Consider the following 21,970-nt stretch of genomic DNA (forward strand, 5'->3'; position numbering starts at 1 on the left):
TAATAGAGCACTTTGAATTCGCAACTGATGCTTCAACAACTTTCAAGCAGTACGGGATCCATATTAGCTTCTTTACGAATCCTGTCTATGGTAAGTAAGCATTCTCCTTAATTGAACTTCACTCCTGCTCTTGCGGTAATTGACCGCTCGACGTAATTAAACCCACGAAATATTTTGCTAATTGTGGTTATTGGAACCTGTTCGAAGCTTATAAAAGATCATTATTGTTAAAAACTCATGTTCTTTAAGCTTACACCTCTCCGCATTACAGTTTCGGATAAGTTGTCCTATGAAGTTTAACTACTTGCTATTTTTATGAAAGATGACATGTCGTCTATTAAGAAACGACATAACATCCGCATATCATACACACGTCCGACATGACATCTAGAAGTTCTAAACCAACGACGATAGTATAGACTTTTAGTACCTGTTTGATATGACGTAGATTTCATTTGATACAGCTTATTAAATAGAGTTTATAACAATAGAGCTTATAGAAGTAGAGCTTATACCAACAGAGCTTTTAGACAAAAAGTCATTAGGTGTTTGGCTGCCAATTAAAAAAATTCTTTTGAATCATTAAATTATTTAATTGTGTAAAACTAAAAGTGCTTTTGTGTAATTAAATTACCAAAAAAGATATGTATTCATAATTATATAACATGTAACAAAATGCATTATCCAAGCTATCAATTAATAAGAAAAAATTAGTTCAATCATTTCTTTAATTTTCAAAATTAAAAATTGTATCATTGATGTATTCTCCCAAACAAATAAAACTATCAAAATTACCTGGCATGCTCCTCACAAAAAATGTTGGCTATAACTATGATTGCTCTCTCAAGTGTTGAGTATGTGTAGAGATTGCAAAATTAAAATGCTGGCTTTTTTAAAAAAAAAATAGAGAGAAAAAGTGAAGTGGCGGTAACAATTTTCGTTGGGTAAGGTTTATACAAAATAATGTATTATGTAATTAATGAAATATGTCAAGGATATTTTAGATATTATATATTTTTTAGAAGAGCTCTCTAACCTCTACTCTTAAAAGCTCAAATTTTAAGCTTTTACTAGTAGAGGTAAATTAGTTTATTTAAGCTAAAAAAAACACAGTTAAAAAAATAACCAAACACCATAAAATTTTTTAAAAAGTGTTTATAAGATAAATTAAACACTTATGCCTCTTAAATAAGTTATACTAAATAGACACTTATGTAATGACTATAAGCACATATTTAATCTCATAAGCTCTTATCATAATTTTTGTTATTATTTGGTTATTTTTTTAATAGAGTTTTTGAAGCTTAAATAAGCTATTTTATCTCTACTAGCAAAAGCTTAAATTCTAAGATTTTGGGAGTAGAAGTTGAAAAGTTATTTTTAAATGTTAAAATATTTAAAATATCTTCTATTTATTTAACAATCTTATTTTATATTTTCATAACAAAACTTTAAAAAGTTTGTCGATTAAAATAATTTCATAAATTTTTAACAAAAGCTCTTATTGACAACCAAACAACTAAATTTTTTTAAATAAAATATCTATTTACAAAAACTCTACTAATAAAAACTTTAATTAAATAAACCCTACTTAAAAAGCTGTACTAAATCAAGCTTTACACCGGAGTACAAATTAGACGTGGCGATTAAAAGTTTGAAAGCGCCCTAAACCACTCTCTAAACTATTTCTGTTGGCGCCAAAGAAAACGATCTCTAAATCCTTCTTCTTGGATTACAATTTCACAGTCACAGACACTAGTCATGGGCAAAGTCTCCAAAGTTGCACCAACATGAGTGTAGCATCTGAAAACATGGAGTTTTGTTGTGGGATCGATAGCTAGTCATGTGCAAAGCAAACAGGGATTTAGAGAAGATGCACGGAAGTTGTTTGTGGAAATTCCTCGATTTGATTTGACCCAGTGGAAGATTGTAAGGAATGTAAAAGATCCTAGAACTATTTTATGGATATCGATCGTTTTCTTAAAAAGCACCAATTTTCAATAATTTCACTTCACACGACTTTTTATTTTCCAAAAAAAGATGTGATAAAAGAATAAAAACAATAACAATGCTTATTTCCGGAAATCAAAGTGATTTCGTTTTGAGTTCAAATTCAAATGCCAGAAAAGACCCTGCAAATGGAAATGGTTGAACGTATTTCCCGGAAAATACATAACCTTATTTATAGTATTAGAAGACCCAAGTAGTTCAAGCGTGAAAGCAAAAGTACATACTAGTATTAAAAAGCACACCTTCTAATTATACAAATTGGAAATCACGAAAATGCAGATATGATCGACCATATGGCTTGTATAAGATTGAAAACAAGGAGCAGAAGCGCAGCAACAGTCCCAGTTCCTTTCCAAAGATTGCTGAAGTAAGTCCTTTTAAGGGTTGCCTTTGCGTGGTTCCAAGAGTCGACGTAGTGATTTTTCAGCTTCTCGATAGTTCCAGCGTAATTGGAGCCATCTAAAGTAATTTCTAGGCAAAGGTCATTAAACATCTTTGCTATTCTAGCACTTCCGCCCAGAGAATTGGATATAATTCCCGCTTCAGCAAGCTTATCCACATCTTCGTCTGTGTTGATAAGCGTATCCATGAAGTCAACGTAATTGCATACAATTGTTTCCCGTGGATAGTGACACTGCTCCAAGGCCATCAAATTTCGCATCAAGCTTTCCGTGCAGTCATCTACTTCAATGCGTGGAATTTGCAGCTCAGCTACTTTCAAGCACGGAATCCCTAACCGTTTTCTCTCTTTAAAGTTTATGTCAAGCAAGCTTGCTTCTTCAATAATACCCTTAAACTGCACTCCTGACCCTTGCAGTTTGGCTGCACAAGGTAAATCTCCCTGCACTGCTGACCCTTGCAGTTTGGCTGCACAAGGTAAATCTCTCTTCTCTTCTTCTGGTTCTGGGGACTTTTTTGGGTACTTCCTCGTCTTAAAATATCTGCTCAAATGAGTGAAGTGTAATATATCTTCCGCTTTATCATTTATTTCTTCACCGGCCTTACAATCTCTAAAGAACTCACAAGAAAGTGCAATGAAGGAACGATCGTCGTTTTCGGGGTCAAGATAGGGGGAGGCTAATTTATGTAATCCATCGAGGACGAAGAACGGAAGCTGGTTTTCGAGTAATTGCAAGTCCAACCGGACAGCGTTTGCTAGGCATGCTCTATCTATTAGAAAATCATCACTTTTCTTTGCAGAACACCATCTAAAGAAGAGTTCAATGATAAACACAGCATCATATAGAATCAAACTCAGGTTTTTCGAGCTTAGAGTTTTCTTCATAACTATTACGGATTCTTTTTTCGTTTTCCTCTGTGAAGTTTGCAAGTTGTTGCCATTTCTCCGGTCTAATTCTTTTATCAAATTCTATTATATATCTTATTTTCTGCTTCTCCATATCAGCAAATTTGTCTTTACCATGATGCAGTGGACCTATTGATATTGCCGTCGGAGTGTAGGCTTCTTTATTCTTTTTGCGGAGCGCTCTAGGGACCCTATAAATGCAACACTCTGATTGGGGCTCTAAGTTCTCATCGACGTGAATTATCAACTCTTTTCGTTCTCCAACCAAATCAATTGATATTGACTTGTTCTTTTCCGTCTCAAAGTCCTAAATATAACAAATTTAACATCGGTTATTTATAATAAAAATAATTTTCAGGAGATTAAAGCTAAAATTAAAGCTGGTGTGTATGCATATGTTTTTATATGAATGATACTAAAATTTATTTGAGAGAGAGAGAGAGAGAGCAAAGAATTACAAGATCGTTTACATAAATTGATAGTTAGGAAGACCCAAGGGTCCTCAAGCAAATAATTCCTTATAGAAATAGGTGTCTCATACCACCCGACAAAATCATTAAAAGACCCAAGATGATATTTATAGTTAATTTGATTAAAAAAAATTGAATGGAGTTATGGAAGGCTTGGTTTAAGATGGATAGAAGTAACTTTTTGTTAAAATAATGCTTTAAGCATTTTTAGAAGAAATAATAGTATTTCATTTTATTTTAGTTGTTACAAGCTGTGAAAAAAATTTATCTCTTGATATTTTAAAATTTTTATTTAGTAAAAATAATAATATTATAGAGTTGTTAAAATTTAGGGGATACCAAATTTTGAAAGTGTATTGATTATACATATATATATTTAGACTAAAAAATATGAATATTGCTTCTCATTTTTTGAGAGCTAAGAAGCTAAAATACTTTTACATTCAAAATTGTATTGATAAAGAGTTCAATGACAAAGACAGCATCGTATTATAAACTCAAGTTTTTGGAGCTTCGACGTCTCTTCATTACAATTGCGCATATATTGTTCGTGATTTTGTATGAAGGTCACAAATTTTCTCTCATATGATCTCAGGAGTTATATATATATATATATATATATATATATATAGGCTGAGTGAAATTACCTTACGAGTGGGAGCACGGACAACTTGAGAAACCCATCCGCTACTGGAATCCTCAGATGATCTACCTAGCGGCTCCAAGGTTTCCTCCTTGCCAATTAGCGGCTCCTTGAGTTCTTCGATGAAACCAAATGTTGAGTTTTCCCTTTCCATTTTGAAAAGTTGTTTCAAGTCCTATGTAAGTAGTAACGAACAGATGGAATCAAACCTCAACAGAAAACATTGCAGACTGCCACTGAACTTAACATTGATAAACCATGTGAGTACGTTTCCATAAACAATTCTAGAATTACGACTCAATAAGAAAAACATGTGCAAGCAGTTAATTACAAATTTGCAGTGATTGAAATTTGAACACCAGGAGGCTACCTGAATAATCTTCTGGACGGAGTCGTAAACAAATACTGATGCGGTTGAGAGCACCGGACTTAGATATCGATGTTATTTAATTATTTCACTTCTCTCTTTTGTGTTTTGACGATGTCTCTTCTCTTGCAGTTGCGCTACTTATAGGCGAAGCCTATATGTAATACATCGCAGTCAACGGCAATTAGTGAAGAGTCAATGCAATGTTAACAGCTGTAAAGATTCCAAATCATGGACTATATTAGTTAAGAAAATTAAGTCTTCATCCCACAATTAACGACAACCCTAGGGGAGCAATGGGCCAGGTGAGGAGCAATTAATGCAAGAGGTGTCAGGCTATAGAGGGCTAGTGGCAAAAGGCAATGAACACAAAAAAGTAGCTGCGGATGGAAAAGTCCCTCGGGATGTGGTTACCAGAGCGGGAACTAAGGGCGGGAAGGGAGAAGGGAGGGAAACAAATCTACAAGGAGAAAAACTTGAAAAAGCAAAGTCTCCAGCAAAGCAAAACGCGGGAGATTTCAAGTGGGGAGAGAATGGGGTTATAATGGGTATGGGCCACCAACATAAACCATATGAGATTTCAGCCCAAGTTGAATCGGAAGTTGAGGAAATAGACAATGGGCAGAGAATGGAGGAAACAAAGCCGAAGAAAAAGAAGTGGAAGTGCCAAGCCCGAAAAGCAGAAGCCACGATGGAGATAAGTGAGGGACTCGTCAAACCGAAACAACCGTGCAGTGTTATGGAGTGGGAAAGCCCAAAAACAAAGAAATGCAAAATGATTAGCGCATCTAAAGCATATCACTCACCTCAATGCCAGAGAGCAAAAACATAACTTCAAAACTGACTTTCGAAAATGAGCAGAGGGTGTTAGGAAATTGGTGGGTGAAGCAGACACACAGCTAAAGTTAAATTGGAAGAAAAATAAAGAACAAACACAATAGAGAACACTAGAAAATTACGTGATTCAGCTTTTAGCCTACGTCTACGGGCGAAGACAGAAGGAAATATTTTACTAGTGAAAAGGAGTTACAAGTATTGTAGTATTTTAGCTCACTTCCCAAAACCCCAATACACCCAAACTCTCTAAATCACTATAACAAGAGCTCATAAATTCGAGCTCTCTAAACTCTCTCTCAACTGCTAAATTGCTCTCTGAATGGAATACTTAAGCTCTTCATTTGCACTTCTATTTATAGCAAAATGATGGCCAAGAAAGTCAAAACCGTGTTCCTCCTTTTCAAAACCGTGTTCCTCATTTTCTTCTTCAAACATTTCTTTTTCCATTTTCCTCTTCAAGCATTTCGGCCCATTTTCAACATTTCTCCCACTTGGAGATTAGATTGAAAAACAATCAATCTCCACACCGTCCTTTCTACTTCGCCATAATCATGTTGTTTACGTTTCTGCTAGGCCACAAGAGGATCTACTCCAGACAAACTTATCAGTATTTATCGGCTTGGTCAAAACATCTGCTAGGTTCTCTTTCGTATGGATTTTCTGTAAATCCACACTTCCATCTTCCACTACTTCTCGAACGAAGTGATACTGAACTCCTATGTGCTTTGTCCTGGAATGAAAGGCTGGATTCCTTGCAATGTGCAAGGCACTCTGACTGTCACAAAACACATGAATTTTCTGTTGTTTGTGCCCGAGCTCCTCCAATAAACTTTGTATCCAAATAGCTTCCTTGCAAGCTTGTGTAGCTGCCATGTATTCTGCTTCTGTTGTAGATAATGCCATAACGGTCTGCAATTTCGAAACCCAGCTTATAGCTGCTCCCGCAAGTGTAAACACATAACCAGTAGTGGATTTCCTTTTATCAAGGTCTCCTGCAAAATCTGAATCCATATAGCCCCTGACAGTAAATTCTGATCCTCCATAACATAATGCAACATCTGAGGTTCCTCTGATGTATCTCAGAATCCTCTTCACAGCTATCCAATGCTCTCCACTAGGATTCGCCATGTATCGACTGACTGCTCCCACTGCTTGTGCAATGTCTGGTGTTGTACATATTATAGCGAACATTAAACTTCCCACTGCTGATGCATATGGTACTCGAGATATCTCCCTCCTCTCTGCTTCATTGCTAGGACACATACTTGAGGATAATTTGAAATTAACAGGAACTGGGGTAGAAATTGACTTACAATCTTGCATGTTGAAGCGTCATAAGATTTTCTTCAAGTAATTCTTCTGTGAAAGCCAAATCTTCCTATTATTTCTGTCTCGGTGAATTTGCATCCCTAGAATCTTGTTTGTTGGTCCCAAGTCCTTCATTTCAAACTCCCTAGCCAACTGTGCCTTCAATTCTTGGATTCGATCTTTGTTGGGATCTACTACCAACATGTCATCCACATACAACACCAAAATAATAAAACCATTGTCTTCAAACCTCTTGTAATATGCACAATGGTCTGAACTGAGTCTGTTGTATCCAAGGCTCATGATGAAGGAATCAAATCTCTTATACCAACACCTCAGCGTCTGTTTGAGACCGTATAAAGATTTGTTCAACTTGCAAACCAAGTTCTCCTTTCTTGTTTCTGCAAAACCTTCTGGTTGGAGCATATAAATTTCTTCTTCAAGTTCTCCATGAAGAAATGCAGTTTTAACATCTAACTGCTCTAGATGTAGGTCAAATGTAGCACACATTGCCAAGACTATTCTGACTGTTGTGAGTCGAACCACCAGAGAAAATATCTCGTTGAAGTCAATACCTTCTTTCTGAGCATATCATTTTACCACCAATCTCGCACGATACCGCTCCACTTGGTCATTGCCATCACGTTTGATCTTGTAGACCCATTTGTTTTCAATGGCTTTTATTCCACATGGTAGTGGTACAAGTTCTCATGTCTTGTTATTGTGTAGAGCTTCAATTTCTTCCTGCATTGCTGTCATCCACAAAGCAACATCTGAGCTGTTTAAAGCTTCATGGAAAGTTGAAGGCTCTCCATCCTCTGTTAGAAGACAGTATGCAACATTGATCTGTGACATACTCCGAGTGCCACGTTGGCGGTCGTCTCTCACGAGTTGACCGACAAAATTCTGGAGCCTCGGACTCGACTGGTTCTTATTCTTTGTGCTCTGGTGCTGCTTCAGAAGAATCTGAATCTTCTGGATTATTTTCGACATATACCGGCACAGTCTCTGACTTTTCTTTTACAGTGCCATCATCTCCATCTTTCATTTGCAGTTGATCTTCTATAAAGATAACATCTCTGCTGATGACGATCTTATGGGCAGTAGGGTCCCACAGACGATACCCCTTTACTCCATCAACATACCCCAAGAAGATACATCTTCTAGATTTTGGATCCAGCTTTGTTCTTTCTTGGGCATTGTACATCACGTACACAGGACATCCAAATGCATGTAGGTAGGAATAATCAGCTGGCTTTCCAGTCCACATCTCCATCGCTGTCTTCAGCCCAATTGCTGTAGATGGTGATCGATTTAATATATAACAGGTAGTTTTGGCTGCTTCTGCCCAAAATGAATTGGGTAGACCAGCAGTTCTCAACATAACTCTTATCCGTTCTGTAAGAGTTCTGTTCATCCGCTCTGCACTCCATTTTATTGAGGAGTGTATGCCACCGTGAATTGCCTCTGAATACCTTCTTGCTTACAGAAAGCAAGAAACTCGTCGTCTGTATACTCTCCACCATTATCTGTCCTCAAGCACTTGATCTTTTTACCATATTCAAGTTTCACCCGCGCTTTGTATTCTTTAAACACTGAAAATACATCTGACTTTTTCTTAATTGGATACACCCAACATCTTCTGGAATAATCATCAATGAAAGTCACCATGTACTTTGCACCTCCCATGGATATATCCGGTGATTCCCAAACATCAGAATGAATCAAGTATAGAATGCATTTACTTCTAGCAATAGATCTATTGAATTTTAATCTATGCTGCTTACTTGTAACACAATGCTCGCAAAATGGTAAACTTACCGATTTGAGCCCCGGAAGCAATTTTCGTTCAAAGAGAATTTTCAAACCTTGTTCTGACATGTGACCAAGTTTGAGATGCCACATCATCGTTGATTTTTCTCCATTTGACGCGACACACGCATCAGCCTCCTGTAGTGTTTCTCCTTTAAGCATGAATAGATTAGCACCGATCTTTTCTGCCTTCATCAATACAAGCGCTCCTTTAACAATCTTCATAATTCCATTCTCCACATGAGTTTTGCACCAATGATTGTCTATTTGTCCCAAAGACAATAGATTTTTCTTCAGGCCGTTGACATGTCGTACCTCCCCAATTGTGTGAATTGTACCATCAAACATTTTCATTTTGATAGTACCAATACCAGCGATTTCCAAGGCATAATCATCTCCCATATATACAGATCCTCCTGAGATAGGTTCATATGTGTGGAACCATTCTCTCCGAGAGGTCATGTGCCAGGTAGCTCATGAGTCTATAAGCCAGACATCAGACAATCGTTTTCTGCCTTCTGAAACAGTTGTTGCCTCACTGTAGAGTATTTCGCCATCATTCGAGGTACTTGCTACACAACCCTGAGCATTTGATGACTCAGGTTCTTTGCCCTCTCTTATCTTCTGGTTACTCCAACACTCTTTCTTGACGTGCCCTTTCTTGCCACAGTTGTAGCATTTAACATTCTTCTTACTTCTGGATTTTGATCTACCATGATTTTGACTCCCACTGGGGCCACGTTCTGTTGATCTCCCTCTCGTCACCGATAGCGCCTCCGCTTGCTGCGAACTTGCTTGTCTGTTTTCCTTATTTTTCCGCCTGCTCTCCTCATTTAATACGGAGGCTGCAACATCGTTGAAAACTAGACTGTCCACTGGATTGTTGTTCGTTAGGTTGATGATGAGTTGATCATACGAATCTGGTAGACTTTGAAGTAGAAGCTCTGCACGTTCATTCTCCTCTATATTATGACCCAACGTTGTGAGTTGTGAAAATAGAGTCTTCAAGGTGTTGATGTGGTCGGTCACCATTGTAGATTCCGCCATTCGAAGAGTATAGAGTTTCCTCTTTAAGAAGATTTTGTTGTGTAGTGACTTGGCCTCGTACAATTTTGTGAGAGTATCCCATATTTCCTTCGCTGTGTTTTTCTCTGACACACTGGATAATACTCCGTTTGCAAGTGCCAAGTGTAGATCAGAAATGGCGTTGCCATCTATCTCGTTCCACTTGTCATCAGTTATCTCCATGGGCATTTCTTCAATTGCTGCCAAGCAATTATTTTTCCTCAATACAACTTTCATCTTCATTTTCCACAACGAAAAATTATTTCCGTTAAATTTCTCAATTTCATACTTTGCCGCCATTCTGTTGATAAATACTGCACACAAGCTAGTATACCACATTGAATAGTTATGAGTATGTGTGAGAATGCACACCAGGAAAGTTCCCAGGAAAGATTGGAGGGGTCACAATGGTCCCACTTAAAACCCAGACTCCTTAAGCTCTTATCGCTTTTGTGACAGAACTTTCCTAAACATGTACAAAACCACACAGTTGTTTTACTCACACCACTATTCCCTGCTTTGCACCGCAAAATTCTTGGATCGCTCCCATCGTTTCACGTGAATAGTACCGTATACGTGAACAGTACCGTATACGTGAATAGTACCCTTACGTGAATAGTACCCGACTCCAAAAATACAACCAATAGCTCTGATACCATTGTTAGAAAATTGGTGGGTGAAGCAGACACGCAGCTAAAGTTAAATTGGAAGAAAAATAAAGAACAAACACAATAGAGGACACTAGAAAATTACGTGATTCAGCTTTTAGCCTACGTCCACGGGCGAAGACAGAAGGAAATATTTTACTAGTGAAAAGGAGTTACAAGTATTGTAGTATTTTAGCTCACTTCCCAAAACCCCAATACACCCAAACTCTCTAAATCACTATAACAAGAGCTCATAAATTCAAGCTCTCTCAACTGCTAAATTGCTCTCTGAATGGAATACTTAAGCTCTTCATTTGCACTTCTATTTATAGCAAAATGATGGCCAAGAAAGTCAAAACCGTGTTCCTCCTTTTCTTCTTCAAACATTTCTTTTTCCATTTTCCTCTTCAAGTATTTCGGCCCATTTTCAACATTTCTAGAAGATGGCCCATTTTCAACAGAGGGAAGCTAGGGAGGAGATGCACGACGGGGCAAATGAGATATCGGCGGTGGTTGCGAGGCAGCCCCGCCGACAGCCGTGAAACTCTTAAACTGGAATGTTCGAGGGCTAGGGAAGGGCGAGGGCTAGTAATAACTTTGATATTCATACTTTCCTTGGTGAAAATTATAAAGAGAACAAAATAATTATAATAGATTTTTAATTAAATTATCTTGAAGAAATTAATTAAATTGTAAACGTACTTATCCGTAATTTTTTGAATTTTAAAAAATTTAATTGGATCATAAATTAGGATTTAAAAAACATTTGGGTTTATGATTTATAGGCGTGAAGACATTTTGGTTTAATTAAATTCGTATTTTTATCCTTTTATGTAATAACAATATTACAAAAATAGATTTTTATAAAGAATATTAAAGAGCTGTGAAAAGCATCTCTCCATATTTAACTAGTTGGCTGCTCTGATAGTCCGATCCTTATTCTGAAAAAGACTTGTTATGGGGGAGTGGAATGCAAGATTTGTGTAACATAAAAAGAGCCCAATAAGAAAAAGAGCTCAGCGCTGGCCGCTGCAGAGCCAGAACAAGTGAAAAAGATTTGCGTTGTGCTCAGTGCTCACACTTTGGGAATAATAATTTTGTAATTTTAATAAGCCTTAGAGATTTTTGGCTCATCGACCCATGTCTGTGACTGCTGCTTCAATCTATTACAAACAAACTTACAAGCAATTTGGAAAATTACAGTGCAAAGAGAAACTTCTAATACAGATAGTAAATACAATCAGACAACTTGGAGAATAGAACATATGGCTTGTACCAAAGTGAGGACTAGGAGCAGAATGGCAGCAACAGTTCCAGTGCTTCTCCAAAGATTGTTAAAATAAACTCTTTTCAAGGTTGCCATTGCATGGTTCCAAGGATTGTCGTAGTGTGCTTTCAGATCCCTGAAAATGTCACAGTAACAGGAACAGTCTAAAATGATATAATCCCCAAGTTTGTTGAACAGATTTGCTACTTTAGCATTGTTGCCCACGTGAATAGATATAATCCCTGCTTCAACGAGCAAATTGACATCTTCTTCATTGTTGATAAGAGCATCCACCAGATTGATATAATTGCAGACAAGGGTTTCATGCGGATAGTGGCACTGTTCCAAAGCCATCAAGTTTCGAAACACGGATTCCGTTTGGTCGTATATATTAATGGGTGGAATTTGCAGCTCGTGTACTTTCAATTTCAACCATGAGAATGGGATGCCTAGCTTTTCCTTTTTATCAAAATTTATATCAATCAAGCATTTTCCTTGAACATGCTGCTTGAATTTCACTCCTGACTCTTGCAGTTTGATTGCACAAGGTAAATCTGGAGTTACTCCTCTAGACTGCGGTCTTAAGTATGTATATGTTAAAAGATGTCTCTTCAAATCCGTGAAATGTTTAACTTCAGCCTCGAAATTTGAAAGATTTAATATATTGTCTTCATTGAACAAAGAATCCCGGAAGTATTGACAAGATAGAATAAGCAAGGAAGGATTATTAGTATTGTTCGGGAAGGCTATCTCATATAACTCTTCCAGGACGAAGTACGGTAGCTGATTTTCAAGCAGTAACAAGTCATACCGAATAGTAGTTCTCAATAGTGGTTTATACGGAGGCAAGCTTCTAATACGTATACGCCACTCAAAGCTTCTCAAAAAGAGCTCGATGATAAAGACAGCGTCATAGAGAATCATTGTTATAAACTCAAGTTTTTTAAGATTACTCGTTTCTTCGTAACAATGGCGAATATGTTGCTCGTGATGCTGTAAGAAGCCTACCATTTCCTGCCATATCTCTGGAGTGATTCGTTTACTAAATTCTCTTCTAAATCTAATTTTTTGCTTTTCCATATAAGCTAATTCTTTTTTACCATAATGAAGAGGGCCTATCGAAATTACCTGAGGAGTGTAAGCTTCTTCATTTGCTTTGCGGAGAGCTTTAGGAACCCTGTAAATACAGCACTCAGGTTGAGGCTCCAAGTTTTCCTGCTCCTCGTCAATTAGCCACTCTTTGTGTACTTTAAGGGAATCAAATCTTATCAAGTCATTCCTTTCCACCTCCATGTTTTAAGTCCTATATATACAACAACTAGTAATAAATTAAACGACGTCCTTCTGTAATAAAATCAACCCTTAAAAGCAAAACATATATAATTCTATTAAACTATAAGAAATAGTTAATACAATCTTTGAAATTTGAGCATGAGCCTACCTGCTCAATAGTTTAATTTGCTGGACGGAAGCAAATACTGATGTGGTTGAGAGCGCCGGATTGGATTCCGGATGTATACATGTTGCTTCTCTCGATCTCTGTCTTTTTGATAATGTCTTCTCTTCCAGTTCAGCTATAATATATTTATCACACTTCTGCTTGTTGATTGTACGAGTACAAATCAAGTGGTGTTAATTATTTCTATCATTTGTAGTTTTGGAAGACTTGAGAGGTGAGTCAATGCCATGTGAACAGCTGTCAGCTGATCAAAGATTTCGAATCCATGGACGAAAAGTCTTCCTCCCCGACAACGGCGTCCCACGTACTTTTAATTTGGCAGTAAGAAATTAATCATGTAGATACTTAAATTTTTAATAAGTGACATCAAAATCTCTTTTGATTATAATTTTTTTTGTTCTATTAACTTCAAAAAATGACTTTAATATTTTATAATAAATAAAAATATAATATTTATTTATTAATATCAAATATGATTGTTGAATTTAAATTAATTTTCAATTTAGTATTTTAGTAAATAATAAATTATTAAATAAATAAAATACTTTTTACATATTTGAAGTATAATAACTAAAATGATTTTATGCAATAAAAGTAAAAAAAATATTATCATTTATTTATTAAATATTTAGGTTCATTAATTATAATATTTTATATTACTATTTAAATATAAATATAAATTAATATTTAGTAAATTGAATTTTATTATAAAATATTGAATAATAAAGGTAAAATAATTAAAATTAAAATATGAAGACTAATTTAATGCAGCACAGTCTAAATTCTACCTCCCTATGAGATTATTTTATATTTCTTTCATTATATTAGCCACCTTTTAAACGTAGTGTAAGTCAAATGTGGGTTAGTATAAGAATAAATATTTTAATACAATATAATATATTGTAATATTACCAAACGCACCCTAAAGAGTTTAGCTGTTAATTTATTATTTTATAAAACGACGCCATCGCAATATCGCAATCACGTTTGTCCAGCATTAATCGCTATTCTGTTACCCAGCCAGCTATCATTGGTCTTCAAAATCTTGACCGTTCATATAAGGACACGGATCCAACGTTTCAGTTTTGTTGTCACCAAGTTGGAGATAAATATAATCAAACTTAGCCGATTCCCGTATTCTTATAGTAGGTAAGTGGGATCTGCATAATAGGACTATGATTCTTATTGAGGAAGAATTTTCTCAAATGTCACGTTGAAGAATACAAATCGATTAGGCATAGCGGCCCATTTTAGCAATTAAACAAAGAAAAGACATAGCAACATTTGCATTATATTTGTAGACCTATATGGTAGTCACTAAAATAATAATATACGTGTCATAATTTTTATTAAATCGTATAGACTTATTTTATTTATGTATCATTTTTGATAAAATAATCTAAAATGATACGTGTGGTGAATTTGGCCGAGTGGTAGATCACTTACTCTCACAAATGTGAGAGGTCCTACTATGTTGAGTGGAGCTAGTTGTAGTCCTAGTCCGTGCAATTGTAGTCCAAGTACGATGAATGAAGCCAGTTACAATCCCAGTAAGTGCGTTTGTGTGATTGTAATTGTATCTGATGTAATATCAAAACGTTGTCTGATTGTATTATCAATATCAAAGGGAAAAAAAAAATGATATGTGGGAAACAATAGACACAAACCTGGAAACGATGGCTAGGTATATCTATCTACCTTGAACTTGTGAACTCGTTTTTTCACCTTCCAGTTAAAAGGATTTTTCTAGTGGACGGTGTGTGCACTGTAAGTTAGGAGTAAGTCGAACCTTGAAATATTTTTTGATTGCCTATTTAGCCCTTTCCTATGGAGCTTTTCTGATGTGCCTTTGTAATCTAGCCAATTTAGTCTTCACCTAATGAAGCTTCTCAAAAAGAGCTCGATGATAAAGACAGCATCATACAGAATCGTTGTTATAAACTCAAGTTTTTTAAAATTAGGCATTCTTAATAACAATGGCGAATATGTTGCTCGTGATTCTGTAAGAAGCCTACCATTTCCTGCCATATCTCTGGAGAGAATTGTTCACTAAATTCTCTTCTGTATCTAATTTTTTGCTTCTGTATCTAATTCCTTATTACCTTGATGAAGAGGGCCTATAGAAATTACCTGAGGAGTGTAAGCTTCTTCATTTGGGTTGCGGATAGCTTTCGGAACCTTGTAAATACAGCACTCGGTCCAGACTCCAAGTTATTATTTACAAAGAATATTATAGTCAAAAGGAAGTTTTAGTATTCCTTATTGCAAATTTGAGGGTTTACATGACTATTTTCTCAAATTTTAGAAATGTAAGTGTTATATATTTTCCCTAAAACTTAAACAAAATTACATAAATAAAAAAATAATCTTTAAAGAAAGATGATACAAAACTTTTTTTTTTCGAGTTAAATGAGATTGTTACAAATTTTTTGATAGGTTCAAGAATTGTAATTTTTTTTGAATAATTTGGTCATTTTATATTATAAGAATAAAAAATTAAGCATTTGTTAAGTTAATGAATAGTCAAATTTGTTCAATGAACCTAGGTAACAAAAATCTTTTTGAAGACTTATTTCAAATTATAGAAAAACACCAGACTTAATTTCTCTTGTTACCATATTTATAAAGTGGGGTATGGTTACAGAAATTATAGGGGATAAATATTGATACGGGCCAAAAATGACAATTACTTGTATTTGGTTCTTTTAAACAAATCCATCTGTTGGTGGGATAAATTGGATATCGATTCAGGTTGTTGAGATTTTGATTTAAGTTATCGTCCATTCGATTTGGAGAATTCATCCCGTACGGGTTAGAATAGTAAACAAAAATCAAACAAAATTTTATAAAGATCAGATTGAATCAAGTTTAAGTTTCGATTGGATTTGGGTTGTTAATTCGAGTTAGCATTTAAGATTGGATTGCATATTCAGTTTAGGTTGCAAATTTAGTTTGGGTTGCAACCTAAAGTTCCAAAGTCAATTTCAAATTTAGCCTAAAATTGTAAATCATGAACAAAAATCAATACAGAAATTTACCAAAATGCAATGGAATCTATTGATGTTGAAAAATGAGCTCAATAGCTAAATTTGTTTTGGTGAGAAAAACAACATGAATTAAACTTAGACATCGAGTTGAATATGAATATCTCAACCTACCATTCACAAAAAACAGTTATGGCTCGTCGCGGTGGGGTTCTGCCAAGAATCCTTTGATGTTAAAGTCAGATCATTAATATAAAGGGATATTTAATTTCTAAAGAAATCACGCAAAAAAATTATTTTTAAAACATATAATGCATAGTGCTATCAAGTTATTGTAGAAAAGATTAAAACAAGGTTGCTCTCTTTCTTTTATTTATTTATTATTTTTTTTTTTACTTTATATTGCCCCCTTTCTCTTGAGGTCCATTGTTTGCTTAAATACCCTTTAGGAAGCAAACTGTTTTATTCTCCTTAGAAGTCGCTCATCTTCCTAACTTTGGTAGCCTGTTTACAAAATAACTGATTCCTAATGTAAGTCCCCTAACTTCCAGGATTGAGAATGTGTGATAGGTCTTGGAAACTTAAGAATAATAATAGTAATAAGTTGAAGAATGAAAATGATGTTTGGTTACTTAGAAAATAAGAGAAAATGAAAACAGATCTGAGAAAACTTCTTATGCTTTTATTAATCAAATACACGCGTAATGTGTGTTCAATTATTCCTTATATACAAGTACTGAAGTTAAGCTCAACAGCTGAATATACCAGCTTTAACTAATCAATCACGTGTACACATAATTTCATAATCACCAGTCATGACGTGGTATGCTACATCATCAATGCATAACTGATTGATCATGCTGCTATCATCCTCTGCTTTGTTGGCTACACTACAAGTGTGAGCTTCCTTAACATCCCCCCTTAAGCTCAATGGTCTGTTAATAACATTGAGCTTGGAGCGAAAGTAACTGAATTTAGGAAATGACAGAGGTTTAGTAAACACATCAGCAACTTGCTCTTTTGTGGGAATATATCTAATTTCCAGCTCCTTTTTAAGCACTTTGTCTTGGATGTAGTGAACATCTAATTCAATGTGCTTTGACTTAGAGTGGAAAACAGGATTCCTAGCTAAGGCACCAGCACTTTGGTTGTCACACCAAAGAACTGGAGGAGGTAACTTCACAATCTTAAGCTCAGAGAATAAAGATTGCAGCCATGACAATTCTGAGCTTGCTGAAGATAGAGCTCTGTATTCGCTCTCTGTGCTGGATTTAGCAACAATAGGTTGCTTTTTAGATGACCAAGAGATTAGGTTGTTACCAAGATATATGCAATAAGCTCCAGTGTATTGTTCTTCATGAGGGCATCATATTCTTCCTGCATAACTACCTTCCACTTAGGATCAGATAATGCCTCAGAGGTGGTGGATGGTTCCAGACTGTTATAGTTGGCAATGAAAGCTTTTGGCTTGAAGATTCCAGCTTTAGCTCTGGTGATCATATTATGTGTAGCTATAAGTGGTTGGACTTGTGTTGGTGGTGATAACTGTTGTGGTGGAACTGATGAGGAAGATGGATTTTGCTGATTTAACTGAGGAAGGTGATTATTTGGCTGTATGGAAGAGTTTGAATCAGAAGCTGGTTGTGTGAGTGAGGTAGTGGGAAGGATGTTTACTGGTGTGTTATGAGAAAAATACAGAGGAGAATGATGGTCATTACCAGCTGCATTGGCTTCAAGAGTATCTTGATTGCTATTGGAAACTGGAACTGAAAAATGTTTGAGAAGATTATACTGAAAATCTGAAGATTGATTTCCAGAAGAAGAAACATGAAAAAGTGATGAATATGGAAAGGAAGATTCATCAAACAAAACATGACTAGCTATATAAGTTCTACCAGAAGGGTGTAAGCATTTGTAGCCTTTGTGTAAAGGGCTATATCCTAGAAAGACACATTTGGATGTATGAAACTGAAACTTGTGTTTATTATACTCTCTAAGGAAAAGGAAACATGAGCACCCAAAGACTCTTAGAAACTTGTAATCTGGTGAAAGTTGAAATAGAGATTCATAGGGAGATTTTATGCTCAATACAGGAGTGGGTAATCTGTTTATAATATAGGTTGCTGTGTGAAAAGAATCCCACCAGAATTTAAGAGGCATGGCAGCTTGTGCAAGTAAGGTTAACCCAAGTTCAGTGATGTGTCTGTGTTTTCTTTCCACTAAACCATTTTGATTGTGAGTATAGGGACATAAGTGTCTGAATTGGATTCCCTCAGCAAGAAGATAGTTTACAAAGGATCTGAACTCTCCCCCCCAATCAGATTGAAGACATTTAATGGGTCTGCTAAATTGTTTTTCGATTTGAGTTTTGAAGATTTTAAAGACAGGAAGAGTTTCATCTTTTGTTTTTAATGGAAATATCCAAGTGAACCTGGTGCAATCATCAACAAAACTTACATAATATCTATATCCTTGAGGAGAGATCACAGGAGATGGACCCCATAAATCAGTGTGTAATATTTCTAATGGAAACTTTGTTTTTGTTTCAGTGACAGAAAAATGTAATCTGTGCATCTTTCCCATCTTACAAGCATCACAAGAGTCAAAGGTTCTGTTTCCATTGATAGTCTTAACAAATGAACATGTTTTGATTACATGATTTAAGACATGAGAGGATGGGTGACCTAACCTTTGATGAAATACAGAGGTGCTTAACAAACACTCAGAGTTTATACAGGGAACTGCTGAAGTATGTAAGCAGTTTGTTTTATTTTTGAAATCAGAACTAACACTTGAAAACATTGACAGATGAGTTAATGGCTCGGTTGACTCAACATTAGCACTGTAACTCTGACCAGATGGTGTGATAAAAGTTTTATTTGAAGACACCAATAGCAATCTGTAGAGACTCTTTTCAGCCTTGCCCTGCAATATTACCACATTCTTCATCTTGTCCTTCACAAAACAAAATTTGTCAGTGAATTCAACCACTATATTATTATCTTTGGTCAGCCTGGAAATACTAATAAGGTTTTTGGTGATTTGTGGTACAAGGAGTATGTCATTTAGCTTAAGTATTGATAAGGCATTATCTTCATTTTCATGCATTTTCAGAACTGCACTGCCTAAGTGAGTTATGTCTAAACCAGCACCATTACCAACAATGAGCTTAGAGATACCTGTGAAGCTTTCAGAAACATGCATGTTGTTCATGTCATTTGTCAGGTGATGTGTAGCTCCACTGTCCAGGTACCAGTTTGCATCAGAAGGTCCCTCCATGTTAGCTAAATATGCAGCTTTTGGATTCCTGTTTGGTGGTGGTCTGTATGCTCCAGAATTAATAAACTCTGTAAGTTTCCAGCAGATGTTTGCAGTGTGTCCAGTCTTGAGACATATTTGACAAGTTGGCTTAGAATTATTCCACTGAGGCTTAATCTGCCCAGATGATCTACCATTATTATAGCCTCCATTACCAGCATTTGGATTCCAATTGCCTCCAGCACCTCTTTGATTATCACTTTGATAAGCTTTGTATTGAGGATCCCCATTACCAGCAGATCCATATCCAGCGCCTCCATAGCTTCCTTTGTAGTGATTAGTTCCAAAACTTCCATTATTTCCAGTATTGTATCCATAACCACTAAAGTTTCTACCACCAGACATATTTCCTTTCTTAAATCCCCTATTCAGAACAAGATTGGCTTCAAAATTCTGTTTCACATCTGCACTAGCAAGCATTTGAGCTTGTTGCTCAATCCTTGCTTCTTGAGTTAAAAGCATGGCATAAGCCTCATTAACATTCATCTTTCCAACACCTACTTGTCCAGTGATATAAGTGGCTACAGAATTATATTCTGGTCCCAAACCAGAGAGTATATGCAGAATTAAATCATCATTGTTTAAAGCACTTCCTGCTGCAGCCATGTTATCAGCTATAGACTTCATTTTAATGAAATAATCATTGATTTTCAAATCATCTTTCCTAGTTGAGTTCATCATGTATCTCAAATGTAAAAGTCTAGATTTAGATTGTGATCCAAATTGTGTTTCAATTGCCTTCCACACCTCAACAGAAGTTTCCAGATTAAACACTAAGCTAATAATACCTTCACTCATTGATGAGAGTAGCCATCCAAGAAGTACTTGATCTTGTGATCTTCAAATTACAGATTCTGGATTCTCCACAGATCTGATATCATCACCAATCCTTTGAGCTATGTGAGAGGGAGGTGGTGTTGCTGAATCATCTATGAACTTCTCAAGTCTGTTACCTCGAATTGAAGCCAAAACTTGAGATCTCCATATCAGAAAGTTGGATTGATCAAGCTTAACTGGAGTGTTGAACGTAAATGAAGAAATTGCTGAGTTAACAGTTGTGTTAAGAACTGGAGCAGAAGATGAAACAAGATTTACTGATGCCATTACTAGATGTGGCTTTGATACCAAGTTGAAGAATGAAAATGATGTTTGGTTACTTAGAAAATAAGAGAAAATAAAAATAGATCTGAGAAAACTTCTTATGCTTTTATTAATCAAATACACGCGTAATGTGTGTTCAATTATTCCTTATATACAAGTACTGAAGTTAAGCTCAACAGCTGAATATAACAGCTTTAACTAATCAATCACGTGTACACATAATTTCATAATCACCAGTCATGACGTGGTATGCCACATCATCAATGCATAACTGATTGATCCTGCTGCTATCATCATCTGCTTTGTTGGCTACACTACAAGTGTGAGCTTCCTTAACATAATATAAAGAATATTTGAACTAAAACCAGTTGCCTATTTTTCAATATCGAGAAGATATGATTAAAGTTGGACTTATAAAGAGAAAAGAATAAACAAAACCTCCTTAGTTTTTTGTATTGTTAACTTCAATTATTCTATTCGTAAGACTAAAATTTGCTTCTATTGAACATAAATTTTGATCTCGAATGCTAAATTAAATGTCAAAATGTCAAACTCAATTGTAGAATCAAATTTTTAGATGTAAATTTCAAAATGTAGAATCAAATATGTAGATGTCGATCTCGAATTCTTATATGTAAATTTGTAGATGTCAATCTTAAATTGTAGAATTACATATGTAATTATTGAATTGAATATGTAACCGTTGACCTCAATATGTAAAATTCGACATGTGGTCAATCTCAAAATGTAGAATTAAACATGTTGATGTCGATTTGAAACTGTAGAACTAAACATGCAGATATCGAAATGAAACACTAGAACTAAACATGTAGATGTATATCCAAAATGTAGAATTATACATGTAGATGCCGATTAAAAAATAAATTGAGGTTGGGCCTCAATAAGGCCAAAATTAGTAAGCTCAATCTCAATAAGATCATATAATTAAGTAATGAATTGATATTGAACCTCAATAAAGCCAAATTTCTGGACCTCGATCTCAATAAGATCAGGTCAAGTAAGGAATTGATATTGGACCTCAATCAGGCTAAATAGTTGATCTAAATCCCAATGAAAGTGGACCAAATAATTAATAGAAATTAGACCTCAATAAGGCTAAAATTGGCAACATCGATCTCAATAAGATCGATCAAATAATTTATTAACCTTACACCTCAATAAAGCCAAAATTGAGGATCTCGATCTCAATAAAATTAGATTATATATGTCATGACCCAACTCAGACTTGGGCAAGATATTATCCGCTTTAAGCCTTAACAAGACATGCACAGTTTTATTCCTAGGCGCCTATACACCTCAAAACGCTTCTTGTCAATTAAGGTGTGGATCACCTCTTATAAACCCAGCATCTCCTG

The 21,970-nt window shown here is 35.6% G+C and overlaps 3 protein-coding genes and 1 non-coding gene across 7 annotated transcripts in view; all 4 read right to left on the reverse strand.

The window, feature by feature from the left end:
- LOC107175322 (putative UPF0481 protein At3g02645) overlaps positions 1–21,970 on the reverse strand; it is a 114,647-nt gene that overhangs the window by 84,214 nt on the left and 8,463 nt on the right. The gene's annotated exons all lie outside the window — the stretch shown is intronic.
- Positions 2,069–4,979, reverse strand: LOC107177514 (uncharacterized). The gene is made up of 3 exons (XM_015531376.3): positions 4,800–4,979; positions 4,434–4,604; positions 2,069–3,623 (listed from the first exon to the last, which is right to left on the reverse strand). Exon 3 carries the CDS (start codon positions 3,293–3,295, stop codon positions 2,276–2,278), a length of 1,020 nt encoding a protein of 339 aa, XP_015386862.3. The 5' UTR covers positions 3,296–3,623; positions 4,434–4,604; positions 4,800–4,979; the 3' UTR covers positions 2,069–2,275.
- LOC102627671 (putative UPF0481 protein At3g02645) lies at positions 11,513–13,363 on the reverse strand. 4 transcript variants are annotated; one of them, XM_006481724.4, is made up of 3 exons: positions 13,174–13,363; positions 12,861–13,035; positions 11,513–12,746 (listed from the first exon to the last, which is right to left on the reverse strand). In XM_006481724.4, exons 2-3 carry the CDS (start codon positions 13,023–13,025, stop codon positions 11,706–11,708), a joined length of 1,206 nt encoding a protein of 401 aa, XP_006481787.1. In that variant the 5' UTR covers positions 13,026–13,035; positions 13,174–13,363; the 3' UTR covers positions 11,513–11,705. The 4 variants fall into 4 exon arrangements, with proteins under 4 accessions (XP_006481787.1, XP_052299574.1, XP_006481786.1 ...); XM_052443614.1 differs by having other exon boundaries at positions 11,513–13,050; XM_006481723.4 differs by having other exon boundaries at positions 11,513–13,035; positions 13,174–13,362.
- LOC112498693 (small nucleolar RNA Z247) lies at positions 19,945–20,081 on the reverse strand. Its single transcript, XR_003066112.1, has one exon. It is a non-coding gene; the product is annotated as a small nucleolar RNA Z247 (small nucleolar RNA).

Source organism: Citrus sinensis, chromosome 6, assembly GCF_022201045.2.
Source record: "Citrus sinensis cultivar Valencia sweet orange chromosome 6, DVS_A1.0, whole genome shotgun sequence".
NCBI classification, from domain to species: domain Eukaryota; kingdom Viridiplantae; phylum Streptophyta; class Magnoliopsida; order Sapindales; family Rutaceae; genus Citrus; species Citrus sinensis.

Bases quoted from the DNA above. Each gene is read 5' to 3' on its own strand.
- LOC107177514 (XM_015531376.3), bottom strand. From the start codon at position 3,295: ATGAAGAAAACTCTAAGCTCGAAAAACCTGAGTTTGATTCTATATGAT.
- LOC102627671 (XM_052443614.1), bottom strand. From the start codon at position 13,025: ATGGAGGTGGAAAGGAATGACTTGATAAGATTTGATTCCCTTAAAGTA.